At 39.9% G+C, this 20,958-nt stretch overlaps 1 protein-coding gene across 3 annotated transcripts in view; it reads right to left on the bottom strand.

Annotated features, from left to right (window-relative positions):
* The window catches only part of LOC105473499 (zinc finger protein 624), a 201,003-nt gene that overhangs the window by 153,146 nt on the left and 26,899 nt on the right, over positions 1-20,958 (bottom strand). Inside the window, exons 1-3 of one of the 3 annotated variants that reach the window (XM_071082385.1) lie at positions 15,221-15,307; positions 10,745-10,833; positions 8,432-8,497 (exon numbers count right to left, since the gene is read on the bottom strand). In XM_071082385.1, the coding sequence (XP_070938486.1) occupies positions 8,432-8,497; positions 10,745-10,831 (153 nt within the window). In that variant the 5' untranslated portion in view covers positions 10,832-10,833; positions 15,221-15,307. Of the gene's footprint in view, positions 1-6,479; positions 6,675-8,431; positions 8,498-10,744; positions 10,834-15,220; positions 15,308-20,958 lie in introns of those variants that run through there. The other 2 variants (XM_071082386.1, XM_071082387.1) reach the window with 2 other exon arrangements.

Raw genomic sequence — 20,958 nt, 5'->3', positions numbered from 1 at the left:
CAGCAAATGTAAAAGAACAGAAATTATAACAAACTGTCTCTCAGACCACAGTGCAATCAAACTAGAATGCAGGATTAAGAAACTCACTCAAAACCCCTCAACTACACGGAAACTGAACAATCTGCTCCTGAATGACTACTGGGTACATAACGAAATGAAGGCAGAAATAAAGACGTTCTTTGAAACCAATGAGAACAAAGACACAACATACCAGAATCTCTGGGACACATTTAAAACAGTGTGTAGAGGGAAATTTATAGCATGATATATCCACAAGAGAAAGCAGGAAAGATCTAAAATTGACACCCTAACATCACAATTAAAACAACTAGAGAAGCAAGAGCAAACACATTAAAAAGCTAGCAGAAGGCAAGAAATGACGAAGATCAGAGCAGAACTGGAAGATAGAAATACAAAAAACCCTCAAAAGATCAATGAATCCAGGAGCTGGTTTTTTGAAAAGATCAACAAAATTGACAGACTGCTAGCAAGATTAATAAAGAAGAAAAGAGAGAAGAATCAAATAGATGCAATAAAAACTGATAGAGGGGATATCACCACCGATCCCACAGAAATACAAACTGCCATCAGAGAATACTATAAACACCTCTATGCAAATAAACTAGAAAATCGAGAATAAATGGATAAATTCCTGGACATACACACTCTCCCAAGACTAAACCAGGAAGAAGTTGAATCCCTGAATAGACCAATAACAGGCTCTAAAATTGAGGCAATAATAGCCTACCAACCAAAAAAAGTCCGGGACCAGACAGATTCACAGCTGAATTCTACCAGAGGTACATGGAGGAGCTGGTACCATCCCCTCTGAAACTATTCCAATCAATAGAAAAAGAGGGAATCCTCCCTAAGTCATTTTATGAGGCCAACATCATCCTGATACTAAAGCCTGGCAGAGACACAACAAAAAAAGAGAATTTTAGACCAATATCCCTGATGAACATCGATGCAAAAATCCTCAATAAAATACTGGCAAACCGAATCCAGCAGCACATCAAAAAGCTTATCCACCATGATCAAGTGGGCTTCATCCCTGGGATGCAAGGCTGGTTCAACATACGCAAATCAACACACATAATCCATCATATAAACAGAATCAAAGACAAAAACCACATGACCACATGATTGTCTCAATAGATGCAGAAAAGGCCTCTGACAAAATTCAACAGCCCTTCATGCTAAAAACTCTCAATAAATTAGGTATTGATGGGACATATCTCAAAATAATAAGACCTATTTATGACAAACCCACAGCCAATATCATACTGAATGGGCAAAAACTAGAAGCACTCCCTTTGAAAACTGGCACAAGACAAGGATGCTCTCTCTCACCACTCCTATTCAACATAGTGTTGGAAGTTCTGGCCAGGGCAATCAGGCAGGAGAAAGAAATAAAGGGTCTTCAGTTAGGAAAAGAGGAAGTCAAATTGTCCCTGTTTGCAGATTACATGATTGTATATTTAGAAAACCCCATTGTCTCAGCCCAAAATCTCCTTAAGCTGATAAGCAGCTTCAGCAGTCTCAGGATACAAAATCAATGTGCAAAAATCACAAGCATTCTTATACACCAATAACAGACAAACAGAGAGCCAAATAATGAGTGCATTCCCATTCACAATTGCTTCAAAGGAATAAAATACCTAGGAATCCAACTTACAAGGGATGTGAAGGACCTCTTCAAGGAGAACTACAAACCACTGCTCAGTGAAATAAAAGAGGACACAAACAAACGGAAGAACATTCCATGCTCATGCATAGGAAGAACCAGTATCGTGAAAATGGCCATACTGCCCAAGGTAATTTGTAGATTCAATGCCATCCCCATTAAGCTACCAATGACTTTCTTCACAGAATTGGAAAAAACTACTTTAAAGTTCATATGGAACCAAAAAAGAGCCCGCATTGCCAAGACAATCCTAAGCAAAAAGAACAAAGCTGGAGGCATCATGCTACCTGACTTCAAACTATACTACAAGGCTACAGTAACCAAAACAGCACCGTACTGGTACCAAAACAGATATATAGACCAATGGAACACAACAGAGCCCTCGGAAATAATACCACACATCTACAGCCATCTGATATTTTACAAACCTGACAAAAAATGGGGAAAGGATTCCCTATTTAATAAATGGTGCTGGGAAAACTGGCTAGCCATATGTAGAAAGCTGAAACTGGCTCCCTTCCTTACACCTTATACAAAAATTAATTCAAGATGGATTAAAGACTTAAATGTTAGACCTAAAACCATAAAAACCCTAGAAGAAAATCTAGGCAATACCATTCAGGACACAGGCATGGGCAAGGACTTCATGTCTCAAACACCAAAGCAATGGCAACAAAAGCCAAAATAGACAATTGGGATCTAATTAAACTAAAGAGCTTCTGCATAGCAAAAGAAACTACCATCAGAGTGAACAGACAACCTACAGAATGGGAGAAAATTTTTGCAATCTATTTATCTGACAAAGGGCTAATATCCAGAATCTACAAAGAACTCAAACAAACTTACAAGAAAAAAGCAAACAGCCGGGCACGATGGCTCACACCTGTAATCCCAGCAGTTTGGGAGGCCAAGGCGGGCAGATCATGAGGTCAGGAGATCGAGACCATCCTGGCTAACACGGTGAAACCCCGTCTCTACTAAAAATACAAACAATTTAGCCAGGTGTAGTGGCGGGCGCCTGTACTCCCAGCTACTCGGGAGGCTGAGACAGGAGAATGGCGTGAACCCGGGAGGCGGAGCTTGCAGTAAGCTGAGATCGCGCCACCGCACTGCAGCCTGGGCAACAAAGCAAGACTCTGTCTCAAAAAAACAAACAAACAAAAACCCCAAAAAACAAACAACCCCATCAAAAAGTGGGCAAAGGATATAAACAGACACTTCTCAAAAGAAGACATTTATGCAGCAAACAGACACATGAAAAAATGCTCATCATCACTGGCCATCAGAGAAATGCAAATCAAAACCACAATCAAAACCATCTCGCACCAGTTAGAATGGCAATGATTAAAATGTCAGGAAACAACAGGTGTTGGGGAGGATGTGGAAAAACAGGAACACTTTTACACTGTTGGTGGGACTGTACACTAGTTCAACCATTGTGGAAGACTGTGCGGCGATTCCTCAAGCATCTAGAACTAGAAATACCATTTGACCCAGCCATCCCATGACTGGGTATATACCCAAAGGATTATAAATCATGCTGCTATAAAGACACATGCACACGTATGTTTATTGCAGCACTATTCACAATAGTAAAGACTTGGAACCAACCCAAATGTCCATCGATGATAGACTGGATTAAGAAAATGTGGCACATATAACCATGGAATACTATGCAGCCATAAAAAAGGATGAGTTCATGTCCTTTGTAGGGACATGGATGAAGCTGGAAACCATCATTCTCAGCAAACTAACGCAAGGACAAAAAAACAAAAACAAAAACAAAAACCGCATGTTCTCACTCATGGGTGGGAACTGAACAATGAAAACACATGGACCCAGGGTGGGGAACATCACACACTAGGGCCTGTTGTGGAGTTGGGGGAGGCGGGGCGGGGTAGGGATGGCATTAGGAGATATAACTAATGTAAACGACGAGTTAATGGATGCAGCACACCAACATGGCACATGTATACATATGTAACAAACCTGCACGTTGTGCACATGTACCCTAGAACTTAAAGTATAATAAAGAAAACAAAAAAAGAAAGAAAGAAAAGAGCTTCAGGATCAAGAGTGCCCTAAAGTATAGCGGTCTGGATAACGCAAGTGTTGAATCAGATGTTTCCCTGCTGCCGTGTTCCCCAAATAATAATAAGGGCCCTCTGTACAGATGCCAACTCCACTGACCCACCAGTATTTGAAAAGGATACCATGGGGAGTTATTTCTGCTACTCTTTTAAAAAAATAATTCACTTATGAGATGGAAGTGGAAATTCACAGAGAATTGACAGGTATGGGTTATCTCTTGTAGGGCCTCAGAACAGAGCAATGCCAAGCACCCTTTGGGGGCCTGGTCTTGTGCTACTGACCTTACTGGTCGTATAGAAGGGCTCCTCCCATTGGCTCTTGGGTGGGATGGTAAATGTGCTAAACTAGGTTCACTGCACCTTCCCCTCACAAAGGAGTATATATGCCTGGAGTGGCTCCATTGCTAGGCTCCATTTCCAGCACCTACCAACTGGCACTGTGTATTTTTAAAAGAACAACATTGAGGCTCCTTGCCTCCTTTCAAAGAGAGAGAAAGTTTCTATTCAGTGTTCTAAATGCTATCTGCTTAGTTTGATAGGGTTGTAGTGACTATCATAGGTGTTTTATTGAAGTCCAAAGTATCCCAGAAAATGTACATTCCTCTCTTTTCTTATTAAATGGTGCACAGGAAAAAAAAAAATACTGCCAGAAAGACAATCTTTTTCTTCTCTCCCAGGGGAAAATCAGGTAAATAAATAATTATAAAAAATCAGAGGTTTGTGTGGCATGAAGAACGAATGAAATATTGATTATGGAATGTGGAAGTGTGAATTAAGCTTTGAAACATAAAACTGCTGCAACAGTTTTGATGCGTTCCCCCCAAAACCTCATGTTCAAAACTGATCCCCATGTTGGAGATGGGGCCTAATGGGAGGTGTCTGTGTCATGGGGCTGGGTCCCTCATGAATGGCTTGGTGCCATCCTCACGGTAATGAGTGAGTTCTCCCTCTATGATTAATAGTTCCCATGAGAGCTGGCTGTTAAAAAGAGCATGGGCCGGGCACAGTGGCTCACGTCTGTAATCCCAGCACTTTGGGAGGCTGAGGTGGGCAGATCACGAGGTCAGGAGATCAAGACCATCCTGGCTAACACAGTGAAACCCTGTTTCTACTAAAAATACAAAAAAATTAGCCAGGCGTGGTGGCGGGCACCTGTAGTCCCAGCTACTCGGGAGGCTGAAGCAGGAGAATGGCGTGAACCCAGGAGGTGGAGCTTGCAGTGAGCCAAGATCGCACCACTGCACTTCAGCCTGGGTGACAAAGCGAGACTCCGTCTCAGAAAAACAAAAAAAAGAGCATGGCCCCTTCTCTCTCCCACTCTTGCTATGTGGTCTCTACACACACTGGCGCTCTTTCCTTTTCACTGTGAATGCAAGCAGCCTGAGGCCCTCACAAGATGCAGATACTGGCAGTATGCTTCTTATACAAACTGCAGAACTGTGAGCCAAATAAACCCTTTTCTTTATAAATTACCCACCCTTGGGTATTCCTTTATATGGCAACAAACAGACTAAAACAACTTCTAAGAATGTTGAGGGCATTCTGATCTTGGTGAAAGTAAATTCACGTAAGTATCCTTTATTCAGAAACTGAACTTTGTTAAACTGAAGAAACTATTACTATAACTAAAGTTATATTTTTATTGCAAAAAGTTCCTAGGGGGCTAAAAGAGTACCCATTTATTTCAATTGCACCATCCCAGACCAACTCTATTCATAATTTAGACAAAATTGGAAACCTAATACATAATACCCGGAAATTGTTGATTCTAAGATAATACACTGATGCATACAATGGAAACCAGAAATCATAAGCCTCATATTCTTTACCTCAAAGACACTGAGAAAATAACATTAAGCCAGACTGATGTAAAAGTTTCTTTTTGATGGAGTTCGAGAAAGTAAAAATTAGCTTATACTGAGAAAGCAAAATTCTGTCCTTCCACACCTCAAGCTAGAATAGACACAGATAAAACCCATTGAAAAGTTAACAGCAAACAATATTTCTTCTAAGGTCATTCTGCAGCTGTAAAATGTCATAATTACCCGTTTTGAGCAACTACTGCTTTCTTACTCATTATGACACCTCGTCTTTTAAAGTCATAGGCTGTCAGAAATTGTGTAGTCTGAAATCACATCAGAAAGAACGAAAGTAACTTTGATGCTGAGAAGCAGTTATCTGCAACTCAGATGCAGACTTTCACATGAGGGGTTTCTGAATATGTAATTTTACATTTAACTTTGTATTTTCCAAGGAAATAGGATCCCAGGTCCATTATGCAGTCTGGACATGGCATTGACTCTTTTATACAGAGCCTATTTTGCTTTAAGTCTATCACATCACTGATCTCACTGAAATTTCATCAGAATTCCCTCCTTCATCAAGATTATATGATAACCCAGTCGGGTGCCATGGCTCATGCTCGTAATCCCAGCATTTTGGGAGGCTGAGGTGGGCGGATCACTTGAGGTCAGGAGTTGGAAGACCAGCTTGGCCAACATGGTGAAACCCCGTCTATACTAAAAATACAAAAATTAGCCGGACATAGAGGTGGGTGCCTAGTCCCAGCTACTGGGAGGTTTTTAAAGGCTTCTTATTATCTCCTGTTCATCTTGAGGTTATGCTTATCTAGTTGTTTGTTGTTGGGAAATTAAGTTGTTCACCAAAAGTTACAACACACATACTGGCACTATGATACTCACTGTCCATGACCTCACTGGTTTTAGTTAGTGACTTCACTAGCATGTAAGTGTCTTAATCTTACATATGTCAGAAAATATCAAGACTCTTTGTCTTGACGTGTTCCTTTTGGGTCAGATTATAACAATCATGCAATAAGAGTTCTTCATCAATCTTCTATAGTTTCTTGTTAGACGTTTGTACTAAAAAACATGTACCTGTAAAATAAAAGACATTTAGCATTGAAAGTTCTTCTTTTAAAGGACTATGCGACAAACAAACAAACAAAAAAACCACTAATTGAAAATGTCAGCCGGGCACAGTGGCTCATGTCTGTAACCCAGCACTTTGGGAGGCTGAGGCAGGCAGGTCACCTGAGGTCAGGAGTTCAAGACCAGCCTGGCCAACAAGGTGAAACCCCATCTCTACTGAAAATACAAAAATTAGTTGGGCGTGGTAGTAGGTGCCTGTAATCCCGGCTACTTGGGAGGCTGAGGCAGGAGAATTGCTTATACCTGGGAGGCAAAGGTTGCAGTGAGCCGAGATTGTGCCACTGCACTCCAGCCTGGGTGACAGAGTGAGACTTCATCTCAAGGAAAAAAAAAAAAAAGAAAATGTCAACAATAGTTATAAGAAAATCAAGCAAATAAAAAACCAATTAAATTAAATTAATAACTTATTGATAGTTATCATCAAATCATTGGTTCTATTCAAAGTAAAATTAAACTAAGCTATGTTCAGTATGTATAAAAAAAAAGGATGCAGAATTTAGGGAAGAGACAGACGGAATTAATCTTCTACCAGGGACTCCCTGTCAGAACAAAAACAAACCATACGAATTGTACACCATGCCAAAAAGTATGGCATTTTCCTAAGGTTCATGGTTCAAGTCTAAAACTATGAATATTTCTACCTTAAGTTTTTAAGAATCTAAGTTATCATATGTTAAAAAAATTGAAAAATCATTTCAAAAATATTATGTATAAAACTGAATCTCAGAATGTATTTTCTCATAGAAGCAAAAGTAAAAACCACATTTTACATAAAACATCTCTGGAATAAAACCAACCTTCAAAGGATAATCTTAAAAAATTTAAAAACATAATTCTTCTAAAAGCATAGTGAATACTTGTCAAAGATTTACTTAAGTCATTAATGAGGGATCAGCAGCTAGACAAGACAAGTTTAAAGGAGATGCAAGAAACCGATATACAGATAGTGGAAAAAAGAATGCTGGAATAAGACTGCAAAATTAGACACAAACCTGATTAATGTCCTACAGGACAGTAATACCATAGCTTTGGGGATTATCTTTTATCCTAGCAAAAATAATTGCAACGTTTCAATCTTGAACAAGTTAATATCTTTTAGGATCTAAATATTAATTAATAGTAAATGGTAAGTCAAACAACATAACCCTCCCCTGCTATGTCAGATAACCCTTAGACAGGCTTGTTAATACAGTGGTCTAATATGACTCTGAAATGGCCTACATTTATCTTTTATTTATTTCTAAGTTTTGGATATTTTTCTCATCACAACAAATTTCTGATTTTTACTTTTTCTGGAAAAATCAAGTGGATTCAGTATTCACAAATAAGAAAGCCTTAATCAATAAAATGAAATAAAATATCTAAACCAATTTAAACTCATCTTAACACTATTTCCACCATGTTGATGTACTCTTGGTATTTTTTAATGGCACAGCATTGGGTCTTTCGATGCAGCACAAGCATCAGACTATGTGATGATAGAATATTTTACCATTAGTAATCATGATGTGACTGTCTGGCTAGATTAGGGCTGCCACCTCTGAGAGAAATGAAATCTGTTAAATTGATGCCACCAGCCCTGGGGCTACCATACCAATCAAATAATCATTGTGAACTCGCAATTAACTGGTAACATTGAGAATCAGAGGTAGTAAAATAGGCATTTCCTCTGTATTCATTATATGTACAACGGTAGGTATTACCTTTACCAATTTTGTTTCTTCTGCATGAAGGTGAAGATCTTCATCTGGCTGGGTAATTTCAGGGCTCTGAAAGGATACAGGATAAGATCACTCAGTGATAGGCTGCCTATGACCTACAGCAGAGCCTCAACGAGCACCACCAATCCACTGTGGATGCAGTGTATATGGGATGATCTCGTCTACTGTTTAACTTAGGGCTGAAATCAAAGTCCCATTGTAACATGCAATCATAATCTTTCACTTTGTTTGGGACAATGACAAACACATGTAAGATTGACAAAGATATAACTGCTTTTAACAAAGAACCTATCGAAACAAAAATAAACTTACAATAAAGGGCCTTCAGACACTACGTAAGTCTGCTTTTTCATATTGGGATGAAATCTATTTCTCAGAAAGTATTTATCTTGCTCAAGAATAATATTCAAAACCTACTATCTGTTTTCTACAATTGAAAAATCATTATAGTGTTTCGTGGGGGGATATGGCTCAGCAGTCACTCAGGAAATATTTCAGCAACCTCTCATAACATTGTTTCCTTCCAAAACTTAGAAACTGTATCTCCATGAGGGCCTTATTTATTTATTTATTTATTTATTTATTTTTGAGACAGAGTCTCACTCTATCACTGCCCAGGCTGGAGTGCAGTGGGGCCATCTTGGCTCACTGCAACCTCTGTCTCCCAGGTTCAAGTGATTCTCCTGTCTCAGCCCCCTGAGTAGCTGGGACTACAGGCACGCACCACCATGCAGGCTAACTTTTTGTACTCTTTTTTGTAGAGACAGAGTTTCGCCATGTTGCCCAGGCTGGTCTTGAACTCCTGGGCTCAGATACTCTGCTGACCTCAGCCTCCCAAAGTGCTAGGATTGCAGGCATGAGCCACCGCACCCAGCCCATGAGGGCCTGATTTTATAAATGAAATGATATTTTACTTTATCTTCTAGTAATGGTCATCCATTTCAGATTTTGTGCCATTTTAAAAAATTATGGATAATAAAACTACATATTTAAAGATCATTATGAAAAAATGTCAGACTAACTCTCCCTCAACAACTTCTTGCCTAAAAATGCACAAATATTCAGATTCCAGAAACTTAATGATGATGTGAATCTTCAATCTCTGATAGAGACGGGTTGATCCAGTGATACATGACTAGACAAATACGGTTGTACCCAGTGATCAAGGGCAACATTTTGGTTTTATTTATCTTTTCAAGGGTATGTTTTAAGGACTATTTACATGTCACATGTTCTGGCTACAAAGAATAAAAGACCAGAATCACAGGTTATTACAGATCATCACTGTAACAAATTATTTTTGTTGGTATTCTCTTTCTTCGGAATCTATTTTAAAAAGTCACTGCTAAAGCACAGCTTTTATCACATTAATACTAATCCCAAGGACACTCAAACACACACACACATTTCAATGCCTTCAGGGAAACATTAAAAGATTCATCTCAACTATCTAATTTCCAGCCCTATCTGTCACAACTTTCCAGCTTGAATCACAAGCTCACCCCCTGTTCTCTGCCTCTGAAGCCTTGCCCTTCAACCCCTTTCTCACCTGAACTATCTTCACAAATACTTTATGACAATTAAAATCCCATTTGTAATTCAATACCAGCTTAAATCTAGCTATCCTCATGAACTTTCTATGACCAGTTTAGCCCACACTATCATCCCATTTCTTTCTTTTCATAGTACTCATCATCTTTATCATACTGATAAGCAACTATTATTCACCTAAATAATGTAATTATTACTTTTGTACATTTTACTTCAATGAAACTGTAAATTCCCTACAGCCAAGCACTGTCTTAAACATATTCTCTCAATATAATCTACTAAATCTGATCACTTCTTAATGGGTAGAAAAGAGATCACTGACAGTGGCACAAGGAGAATGGCTCCTATAAATCAGGGCTGGGGTATGTGTTTGTGTACATATATTTTCCCCAAAATTTCCTAAATAAAATTTTCCAATTGAAAAATATTCCACTCTGCTGTCCCATAAATAACTGAAATTTCCTGGGAACAATACAAATCTAATATCAAAATTAAAGATGCCTGTCATAACTAATGACAGCTCAGATATTTTCTGAAAGATCATGTGTCCTGATATTTGGTTAAGTAAGTATAGTGAATCCTCCCATAGTTTACTGCCTTTACTGTGAACTCAATTTTCATGGGTCTATTTAGTTGAGTTCTCAGAAGCGGTGTCAGGGAAGTAGAGAAGTCACAAGCCTTCGGGAAAAGTAAACATGCTCTCAAACTAAGAGAGTAGGTCAAAAACAGGGAATCCCAACTTACCAGAGGTCCAACTGAAAAAAACACAGCAGCCATAATCTCTGCCTCTGGCTTCCCCTCTCTGGAAAGAGTGGAGTCTTGCAGAGACATATCTAAGGAAGAGAAATAAGCCATGAAAACCAATCCTGCCTGGGGAATTTCAGACTTACCAAGTTGGAATCCTGACACAGAAGTGAGCATGGATGGCCTCCCTAAGGAAGCACAAGAGTAACCCTTAAGATCAGTGAAGGACAAAGACCCTTGCTCCTGTAGAGCTCGAGATTTTAGCACTGTTAACTATAGTCACAACTAACAGGCTAGCCATTGTACAAGGAGGTTTTAAAATATTTTCTCAAGTTATTTTCACATCAACCTAATAGGAATAATATTCCCATTCCACAGATGAGGAAACTGAGTCTAGAAAAATTAAACTACCCAAGGCCATGCAAATACATGACTCCAAATCAATCTAATTCCAAAGCCCATACCTTTTCCACTGAATCAACATGCTGTGTGAAGTACAACAAAATAATACTTCAATCTTTCTTTGCCATAATTACTCACTCATCTAACAATTACATATTCTAAGAATCTCCTTTTCTTGCCTTTCCCACGAAGAGCCAATTTCTTAATATTTTCAGAGATCTGTTTCGTGTAAAGAGAACACTACAACTTTAAAATTTAAATGATATTGGAAGTCTTGACTTACCCCCTCCCAATCTGATATTCAAATAGATCTTGATCCTTTCTATATCAGGCAAACTTAAATAAAAAGGAAGCAGGTATAATAATAATAATAATAGAAGAGACATGAAATTCAGTGCACAAAGCATTAAGCTGTAGTCTTTCTATGCTGAAAAAAGTATATACCTAAAAAAAGTTTTATACTATGGAGGAACAGGGTGACAGAGATCTTTTCCAGGGATGCTTGGGCACTGCTTTTCTACCTTTGGCTAATGGTATGTATGGCCTTGCTGAGGCTGAGTTTGGTTCAAGAACCAGGAGTGCCTGATGTAGGATATCAAACAGTACAGATTGTTAATATAAATTCTTCTAGGATGGTAATATTAGCCTCATGAATAAAAGGGCAGTGACATAGTAAGTATTGAGTTTTTGAGAAACTCTACCTTGTGCAAAAAGTGTTATAAGCAATTATATGGTCCTGCAGCTAGGGCCTTTGTTATGCTTAAACATGTGGAATCTACTCCTTCCCTGAATGTGCACCTTGCTTCTCATAAGGTTCAGTAGCTTTGCTCAATAAACATAGCAGAACTCAATCTAACCTTACAGTGTCTAACAATCAGAAGCTCATCTGAAAAGGTATTTGAAGTACTTAACCATTATTCTTTGAAAAACAAGAATATTAATATATAAAGCAAAGTTATCATGAATGTAAAGAATATTAGAGATACAAAAGTTAAATAATTAAATAGATACGGGTATACTGAAACTTATACTGTCAGATTAATGTACTAACTCAAGGAGGAGACCAGGGTTTAGTTAAATCAAGAAAACACATAAATATCTTGGCCGGGCCTGGTGGTTCACACCTGTCATCCCAGCACTTTGGAAGGTTGAGGCAGGCAGAGCACCTGAGGTCAGGAGTTCGAGACCAGCCTGGCTGACATGGTGAAACTCCGTCCCTACTAAAAAATACAAAACAATCAGCCAGGCGTGGTGGCGCACACCTGTAGTCCCAGCTACTCGGGAGGCTGAGGCACGAGAATTGCTTGAACTTGGGAGGTGGAGGTTGCAGTGAGCAGAGACTGCATCACTGCACTCCAGCCTGGGCGACACAGCGAGACTCTGTCTCAAAAAAAAAAAAAAAAAAAAAGTGAGTATCTTAAAAATGTAGAGTGGTTTCTTTCATGACACTGGGGCTTTCTTAGGCAAAATGAAAAGGTTTTGGTGGAAGAGAAACAATGAGAAGGTGAGGGAGGAAAGCAGTGCAGTGTGGAGATAAAAGAGGTAAAGAAAGAATAGTCTGAGGGGATTCCTGTATTGAAGCCTCAAGGTAACCAACCAGTAAGTGGTTTTGTCTTATACCAGTGTTTCTCTAGATTTTTCTGTTATACAGCCTTTTGCAAATCTAATGAAAATTATGACTCCTCTCCCATTTTCTAATGAAAACACTCCATGTATAATTAGAGGGGTCTCAAATAACTAAGAACGCAAAAAACTCACTGGATATTCTTATTAAAAAGGAAATTCTTTGGCTCCATCCAAGATCAAAATCAGGATCTCCAGATGTGAGGCACAGAAATACACATCGCTTGGTGGCCGGGCGCGGTGGCTCAAGCCTGTAATTCCAGACTTTGGGAGGCCGAGATGGGCGGATCACGAGGTCAGGAGATCGAGACCATCTTGGCTAACACGGTGAAACCCTGTCTCTACTAAAAAATACAAAAACTAGCCGGGCGAGGCGGCGGGCGCCTGTAGTCCCAGCTACTGGGGAGGCTGAGGCAGTAGAATGGCGTAAACCCGGGAAGCGGAGCTTGCAGTGAGTCGAGATCTGGCCACTTCACTCCAGCCTGGGTAACAGACCAAGACTCCGTCTCAAAAAAAAAAAAAAAAAGAAAGAAAAGAAATACATATCGCTTGAACAAGTACACCTCAAGAAATATTTAGTTTAATATAATATGTTAACATGTTAATTATATAACATGTAATATGTTAAATTATATAATGTTTTAGTTTTAGTGTAGTATTTTAAGAAATACTGTCCTGATACACAATAGGGATTCTGAAGGGTGAAGGAGTGGGAGGTGGGTGGAGAATAAGGAATTACTTAATGGGTGTAATGTACATTATTCTGTGGATGGATACCCTGAAAGCCCTGATCCCACCACTACACAGTCTATGCATACCAGTAAACCTTAACTTTTTTGGGGGTATGGACCCATCTGAGAATCTGACCTTGTCCACAGAATAATGCACATGCATATATGATGTTGCATATTACTTCAGAGAGCTTGAAAACTGACTCTCCCTCCCAAGCCCATACACTGACCCCCAAGTTTTACAAGGTTGCAAAGAAAAAAAATGAGCCAAGAATATTGCACATCCCCAAGCCCCCGAACACTAAAGTAGACGTACAAAGAGCAACATACGGCATTTTCAATTCCTCAGGTCTAGAGTAACAGTTTTCTGCATCTTTAACATTTATCAAGAGTGAGCTGAGTCATTTAAAAAATACTTGTAAATATTAATAAACTCCGTGAGAATACTTCATGTAAATTATGCTAGTAACATATGTTTAACAAACAAACTGCAATAAACACCTTGTTTTATTTTAAAATCAGAATGAACAATATTTAACATTTAATATATTCAGCTTGATCTCAATTGTGTAAATACAATGCATAGAAAAAAAGACTGCGAGTAAGCCAAAACTCTACTGAGACCTCTGACACCTGGGGCTGTGATGCTTACCCTTCTTTCTGCTTTTCTGTACTTTCCAAGTAGACAAGAAGAAGTATCTACATATACATAGGAGTCTGGAATAGGAATAAAATCCCAGAGCGGCTGGTCACAGCCCCAGGTTCTAACCCTGGTTTGGCTACTGTAGAACTGTGACTACAGGCAAGTCACTTGAGCACAATGAATCAGCTATTAGTACATGAGAGTAACCACATTATATATTTCTACTATCCCCTTTGTCATTATGCAGAAGATATCTAGGCCAATATTCCCCAGTTATAATTTCCCTAGATATTTACAAGCTCTGTCTTTCCAGCTATTGCAAAAGTATCCAGAGACTGAAGGAGAAACTTTACTTGTTTTGCTTCCTTGGCCAGTGTAGTTATTTGGAAATAACGAAGGGTCCATGTTTTTGCTAAGAATCTCAGTGCCATGCACCAGTCCAGCATTTCCCAATCAATGCAATAACACCATTGTCATGACAGGGAGTGACAAGTGATTAAAAGGTGATTACAGTATTTGAAATGCTACATTTCAGGAAAAGCTGCCTCGGTTACTGAGTAGCGCTGGTCCCCTGATGTGAAACCTAGTTTCATCCCTGCCAGTTCAGAAGCCAGAGCGGGCATGGACATGCTCCTGCCAACCTCGCCCTCTTTCTCTAACTGCTCTCCTCTACCCACTCCGGGTATGCCCTCCTCAGGGCCAGCAAGGCGCGGGGCTGGGAAGACAGGAAAGGTCGGGTCAGGGGCCCGCCCGTCCTACTCGAATCCCAGCTCACGCCCCGCACCCGGTTCTTTTTAACCCCAGCGCCGCCAGGCCCGCCAGGGAGGAGGTTCCCGGGTTCGGACCCGGGTTAACAGGCCTCAGAGGGCACGGGGCCCGACCTATGAGGGGGACCGGCTGGTGACTGAACCCACACTCGAGAAGGAGGCCCAGCCCCAGTCGCCTCTCAGGGGTGGGCGGGTCCGCTCAGGGTCTGGGGCTATAGAGGGAACGGCCACGCCCCAGACGCCGCCGGGAGCCAAGCGCCAAGGGAGGGGCGGCGGGCAACCGAGGCCAGGCGCCCGGGACAACGAGTACCTGGCGGCAGAACTGAGGACAACTGAGGGCACTCGCAGAGCAGGGCGGGAACGCTTCCAGCAATGGCGGCGGTTCGGCGGGGCCGGCCTCCAGGCAGGGCATTGCGCCTGCGCAGCCGGAGCGTCGGAACTACAGTGCCCAGAATCCTCAGCGCCTGAGCACCCCCGCCCCTTTTGTCTGCGTTAGTGAAGGAATTGGCTCTTTCGGGGTGCGAAAAAATGCCAATTGGATATACTTCTGTTGAGAAGCCTTGACTATGTGTCAAAAGCAATAGCACTAGAGATAGAAGTAATGACACAATCCTTGCCTTGGAACATTTAGGTGGGACGAAAGAAAGCCATTGAGAGAACAGATAGATGTGATCCAGACAAATATGTGAACAAGTGCTCGGAAACACTATTTCTGAACAATTCCCTTTATGACAATTTCCTCAGAGTTGGAAGAGATGGCAATTGATGACAACAATACCAATTAAGTAGAATGGATATGAACACCTGAAAATACAAATTTTAGGCCAAAATTATTCGAAATACAAAGAAAAAATCTTTTTGAAGACAAATAGCTGTAGAAGTTCTCCTCGATGCATACAAATGATAATTCTTAAAACACAATGACTGAAAGTATTTATTTGCAACAAATTTATTTGACCACTTATTCAAGGGCTGCTTGTCCAAGAGCTATATTAAGATTTATTTACTTTCTTCCCTACCAAAGACGATATTTTTTGATGATAGAAACTACGTCTGATGGAGTTTATTACTCAGAGTGCCCACTTAGGAGACTGCTCGCATAATGAATGAAACGAAGGAAGAATGAATGAATAATTTAGGACCCTACCTCCCAACAAAATCCACACGGAATTGTCCACATCACTATCAGCATTTTGGTCAAAACCATTCAACAAATCTCTAGGAAGCTCCAAATGTTCCCACATCTTCCTGTCTTTTTCTGAGCCCTCCAAACTGTTCCAACCTCTGCCCATTACCCAGTTCCAAAGTTGCTTCCACATTTTCCAGTATCTTTATAGCAGTGCCCCAAACTCTTGGTACCAATTTCCTGTATTGGTCCATTTTCACACTGCTATAAAGAATAACTGAGACTGGGTAATTTATAAACAAAAGAGGTTTAATTGACTTCCAGTTCCACATGGCTGGGGAGGCCTCAGGAAACTTACAATCATGGTGGAAGGCAATCGGGAAGCAGCAACTTCTTCACAAGGCGTGAGGAGAGGGAAGAGCCAGGGAAACTGCCACTTGTAAAACCAACAGATCTTGTGAGAAGTCGCTCACTGTCACAAGAACAGCATAGGCGAAACTGCTCCCATGATGCAGTCACTTCCCACCAGGTTCCTCCTTTGACACATGGGGATTACAATTTGAGATGAGATTTGGGTGGGAACACAGAGTCAAAGCATATCATCATGGTTGCTGGTGGATTCGTCGATATTCTGAGGTAGAGATACAATAATCTATCAGTTTGATTAGGAGGTCTGGGTTTTGCTTTTTCTATGGTAATGCAAAAGGGCAGGAATATCAGTATGTTACAGATTCACTGCAATTACAAATCAATCTCTGTGCATATAAGGAAGCACAAAATCACAGACCTAGTGTCTTGATAGATATGAAAGAAACCCTATGTGATATCATGCCCTCATCTTTACCTCAAACTCTCACCTAAAATTACTAGTGAGGACTTTTTTGTCCTGCTGTTAATATTTGATAATTCTAGGTAGCATGCAATAAGATATGGAATACACGAATAATAACTTGATTTTATAATATTAATAACAGCCTAATTTTAAATATATATGTTGTGCCTTGTACTCTACAGAAAATGCACACTTTCCTTTTTTCTCTAAATTAGGTTTAATTTATTTCAGAAGTTTCTAGATTTTATTGTCTCTATTTAGCCAAAGCTACAAGAAAGGTCAAATTCGTATCTTTAAATGCTTTCATTATCAATCAAGAAAGTGAAATGAACAAAGAATTTTACTCAAGAAACTAGTGAGAAATCAAAGAAATGTACAAAATGTGGGATACAAGAATTAATAAAAACAGATTAACAGTGGAATAAATAAATGAGTCCAACTGGTTCTTTGTAATGGAATGTGGAAAGACATACTCTATTCTTCTGGATAGGAAGATGAAATATCATAATCGTATCAATGCAAGTTTTATGCATGCTCAAACATGTATAAACTAAGAAAAAGTCTGAAAGGAAATACAGCAAAATGTTTGCACTTTTTTTCCTTTAGGTGGTGAGATTAAAGGTAATACTTTTTTTTAATAATTTTCTGTATTTTCTAAATCTTCTGTAAAGAACAATTAATTTTATGATCAGGAAAAAATAAGACATTTCTTAAATGCCAAATTACCTCTCATTAATACATATAATGCAAATGCCAATCAAAATACCAGAGAGACAGATGAGGGACTGGGGAAGAACTTCAAAAAGGGCCACAAGGGAGATTAAACATTATGCAAAAGAGTAATGAGGAATTTTAAAGCAAAAAAAGAGAAAGTAATCCTATTCTACAAGATATTAAAACCTAATGCAAAGCCTGGCTAGTAACTTCTAATCAAATTGCTTCCATACTTTAAATAAAATACCTGCAAATTTAGAACACAAAGATAGAAACTTCTCACATGACCCAGCACTAAGCCCATCGGATGGCAGAATGTAGAATCAGGTGGCAATGGACTGATCTTAAGACAGATGAAGCAGTGGAGAAAAATCTTCCTGGAGCTGATGGTATAATTTGCTTCCTGAAACAATGACAGTCCATGAAATAAGGTAGGAAGATATTTTGAACCTCTCTCACCAGCAGATCCCTAAATCACAGACCCAGAACTTGGAGGAAACAGGAAACAGGAAACAGGAAGCCATCTCTGCACCTCTCCAGCACTGCTCTGGTTGGCGGGCAGAATATCATAAAATCATCATGATTCTTATATCAAAAACCAAAATTCTAGACTGATTAAATAATTATTTTTTTAAATGAGAAAAGTTATTGTTTATTTGATCTTGGGCTAGGGAAGATATTTCCAAGCAAAAAGGGTAAAAAGAAAGAAAAGGAAATGATTAACAGATTGGAATGCAATAACGGTGTAATATCAAGTGTTGGCAAGAGCTCATGCAAGTGCATGTTCTCATGACTGCTGGAACAAATTGGTGTAATATTTCTGAAGGGCATTCTGGCTGAATATATTAGAAGTCTTTAAAATGTTTATGCTCTGACTCAGTAATTCAACATCTATGAATTTTTCCTAAATAAGTAATAAGAGAGAGATAAAAAAAGTATTTACAATATTGAAAGACTGGAAAGAACATAAATGTTCAACAATACATATATGTTCAACAACAGGGGACTAGTAAATATGAATTATTTATATGATAAAATACTATCTAACCTTAAAATAATATTTTAAATAATATTTAATGATGAGAATATGCTGAGAAAAGTTTAATCATTTTTAAAAAGTTAAATGTAAAATGAAAGTTAATAACATGTACAAGATTATTCTAATTTTTTTTTTTGAGATGGAGTCTCAAACTGTTGTCACCTGGGCTTGTAGTGCAATGGAGTGATCTTGGCTCACTGCAACCTCCACCTCCCAGGTTCCAGCAATTCTCCTGCCTCAGCCTCCCGAGTAGCTGAGATTACAGGCACCTGCCACCATGCCTGGCTAATTTTTGCATTTTTAGTAGACACAGGATTTCACCATGTTGGTCAGGCTGGTCTCGAACTCCTGACCTCAGGTGATCCAACCTCCACGGCCTCCCAGATTACTGGGATTACAGGCGTGAGCCACTGCACTCGGCCTATTCTAAAACTTTTTAAACTTATGAGATACACATACACACACATGTATCTGGAAGAAAACTCCAAAATAGTGGCAATGATTTGGAGGGAACATTGGGAGTGATTGTAATTGTCTGTTACTAGCAGCTAAAAGCATGCCAATAGACCTGGCAAACGCCCACTCAATCTTCAGAACTCAGCTCAGCTGCCACTTCTTCCAGGAAGACCTCCTGTACTACTCACTCCTGTATTATACTAGGTATTCTGCTTTGCACTAGACTAGACTCTGGGCATAACTCTATGATTTCCTTCCTTCCTTCCTTCCTTCCTTCCTTCCTTCCTTCCTTCCTTCCCTCCCTCCCTCCCTCCCTCCCTCCCTCCTTCCTTCCTTCCTTCCTTCCTTCCTTCCTTCCTTCCTTCTTTCTCTTTCTTTCTTTCTCTCTTTCTTGATGGAGTCTCATTGTGTCACCCAGGCTGAAGTGCAGTGGCATGATCTTCTCAGTTCACTGCAACCTCTGCTTCCCAGGTTCAACTGATTCTCCTGCCTCAGCCTCCCAAGTAGCTGGGATTACAGGCACCTGCCACCACTCCCAGATAATTTTTGTATTTTTAGTAGAGATGGGGTTTTGCCATGTTGGCCAGGCTGGTCTTGAACTCCTGACCTTAAGTGATCTGCCCACTTCAGCCTCCCGAAGTCCTGGGATTACAGGTGTGAGCCACTCTGCCCGGCTGATATTCTTTTTTTTTTTTTTTTTGAGACGGAGTCTTGCTCTGTCCCCCAGGCTGGAGTGCAGTGGCCGGATCTCAGCTCACTGCAAGCTCCGCCTCGCAGGTTTATGCCATTCTCCTGCCTCAGCCTCCCGAGTAGCTGGGACTACAGGCACCCGCCACCACGCCCAGCTAATTTTTTGTATTTTTAGTAGAGACGGGGTTTCATTATGTTGGCCAGGCTGTTCTCAGTCTCCTGACCTTGTGATCCGCCCGCACTGGCCTCCCAAAGTGTTGGGATTACAGGCGTGAGCCACCTCGCCCGTCCGATTGTTGGTGTTTTTTAAGAGTTGGGTTCTCACTCTGTCACCCAGGCTGGAGTACAGTGGTGCAGACACAGCTCACTGCCACCTCCAACCCCTGGGCTTAAGGAATTCTCTTGCCTCAGCCTCCTGAGTAGATGGGACTACAGGCATGCACCAACACACACAGTTGAAAATCGGGGAACTTGGAAAAGGTATTATTATAACCTATTTGGTCTTGACTTTTGAAATAATTAGAATTGGATTTAAAATTTGGTCCTGGAATAGCCATAATTGATCATTATTCCAGGAAAAGTAAATATTGGTGCATCCAAGTAAATGCTTAATAGATTCAAATTTTATTAAATAAATTACAACAAAATGTGCTTTAGAACCTGCATTCACAGTTTAGTACTTCGCTGGTTTTACTTCACTTGGTAGCCAAATGTTGTCTAGTTTATCATAGTGACGACTGGGGATAGGCCAATGATAACTGCTATAAAATTCTGCTTTGGCCAATTAAAATTGTTGTTCCAAGAATGTAAGAGAGCAAAAATGTATAATAAATCCTAAAGAGAAGATATAACATTCAGCACTGTTCCTCCACAGATCTTGCTATGACATAACCTATAGTCAAGGTGTTTTGTTTTGTTTAACAATATTTAGCAATGAGATTGTCACGTTATCATTGATATTTGACCATCTAAAATAGCAAGCTCTTCTCACTGGTTTTCCTTTACCTGGCAGGGAAATGTCTGATTTATCATAGTGACTACTGGAGACGTGCCAGTGGGAACCCATTCCCAGTAGGTACAAAACAAATGCTACAGCAAACTTACCTGAAGGAAAAATCAAGATTTGGCTTAAATAGGAATACATATTTATGTATGCACCAGAGACCGGGTGCAGTGGCTCATGCCTATAAT

This window comes from Macaca nemestrina, chromosome 17 (genome assembly GCF_043159975.1).
Source record: "Macaca nemestrina isolate mMacNem1 chromosome 17, mMacNem.hap1, whole genome shotgun sequence".
NCBI classification, from domain to species: Eukaryota; Metazoa; Chordata; class Mammalia; order Primates; family Cercopithecidae; genus Macaca; species Macaca nemestrina.
Note: the sequence above shows the minus strand (reverse complement) of the source record. Positions and strands in the feature narration are given on the sequence as shown.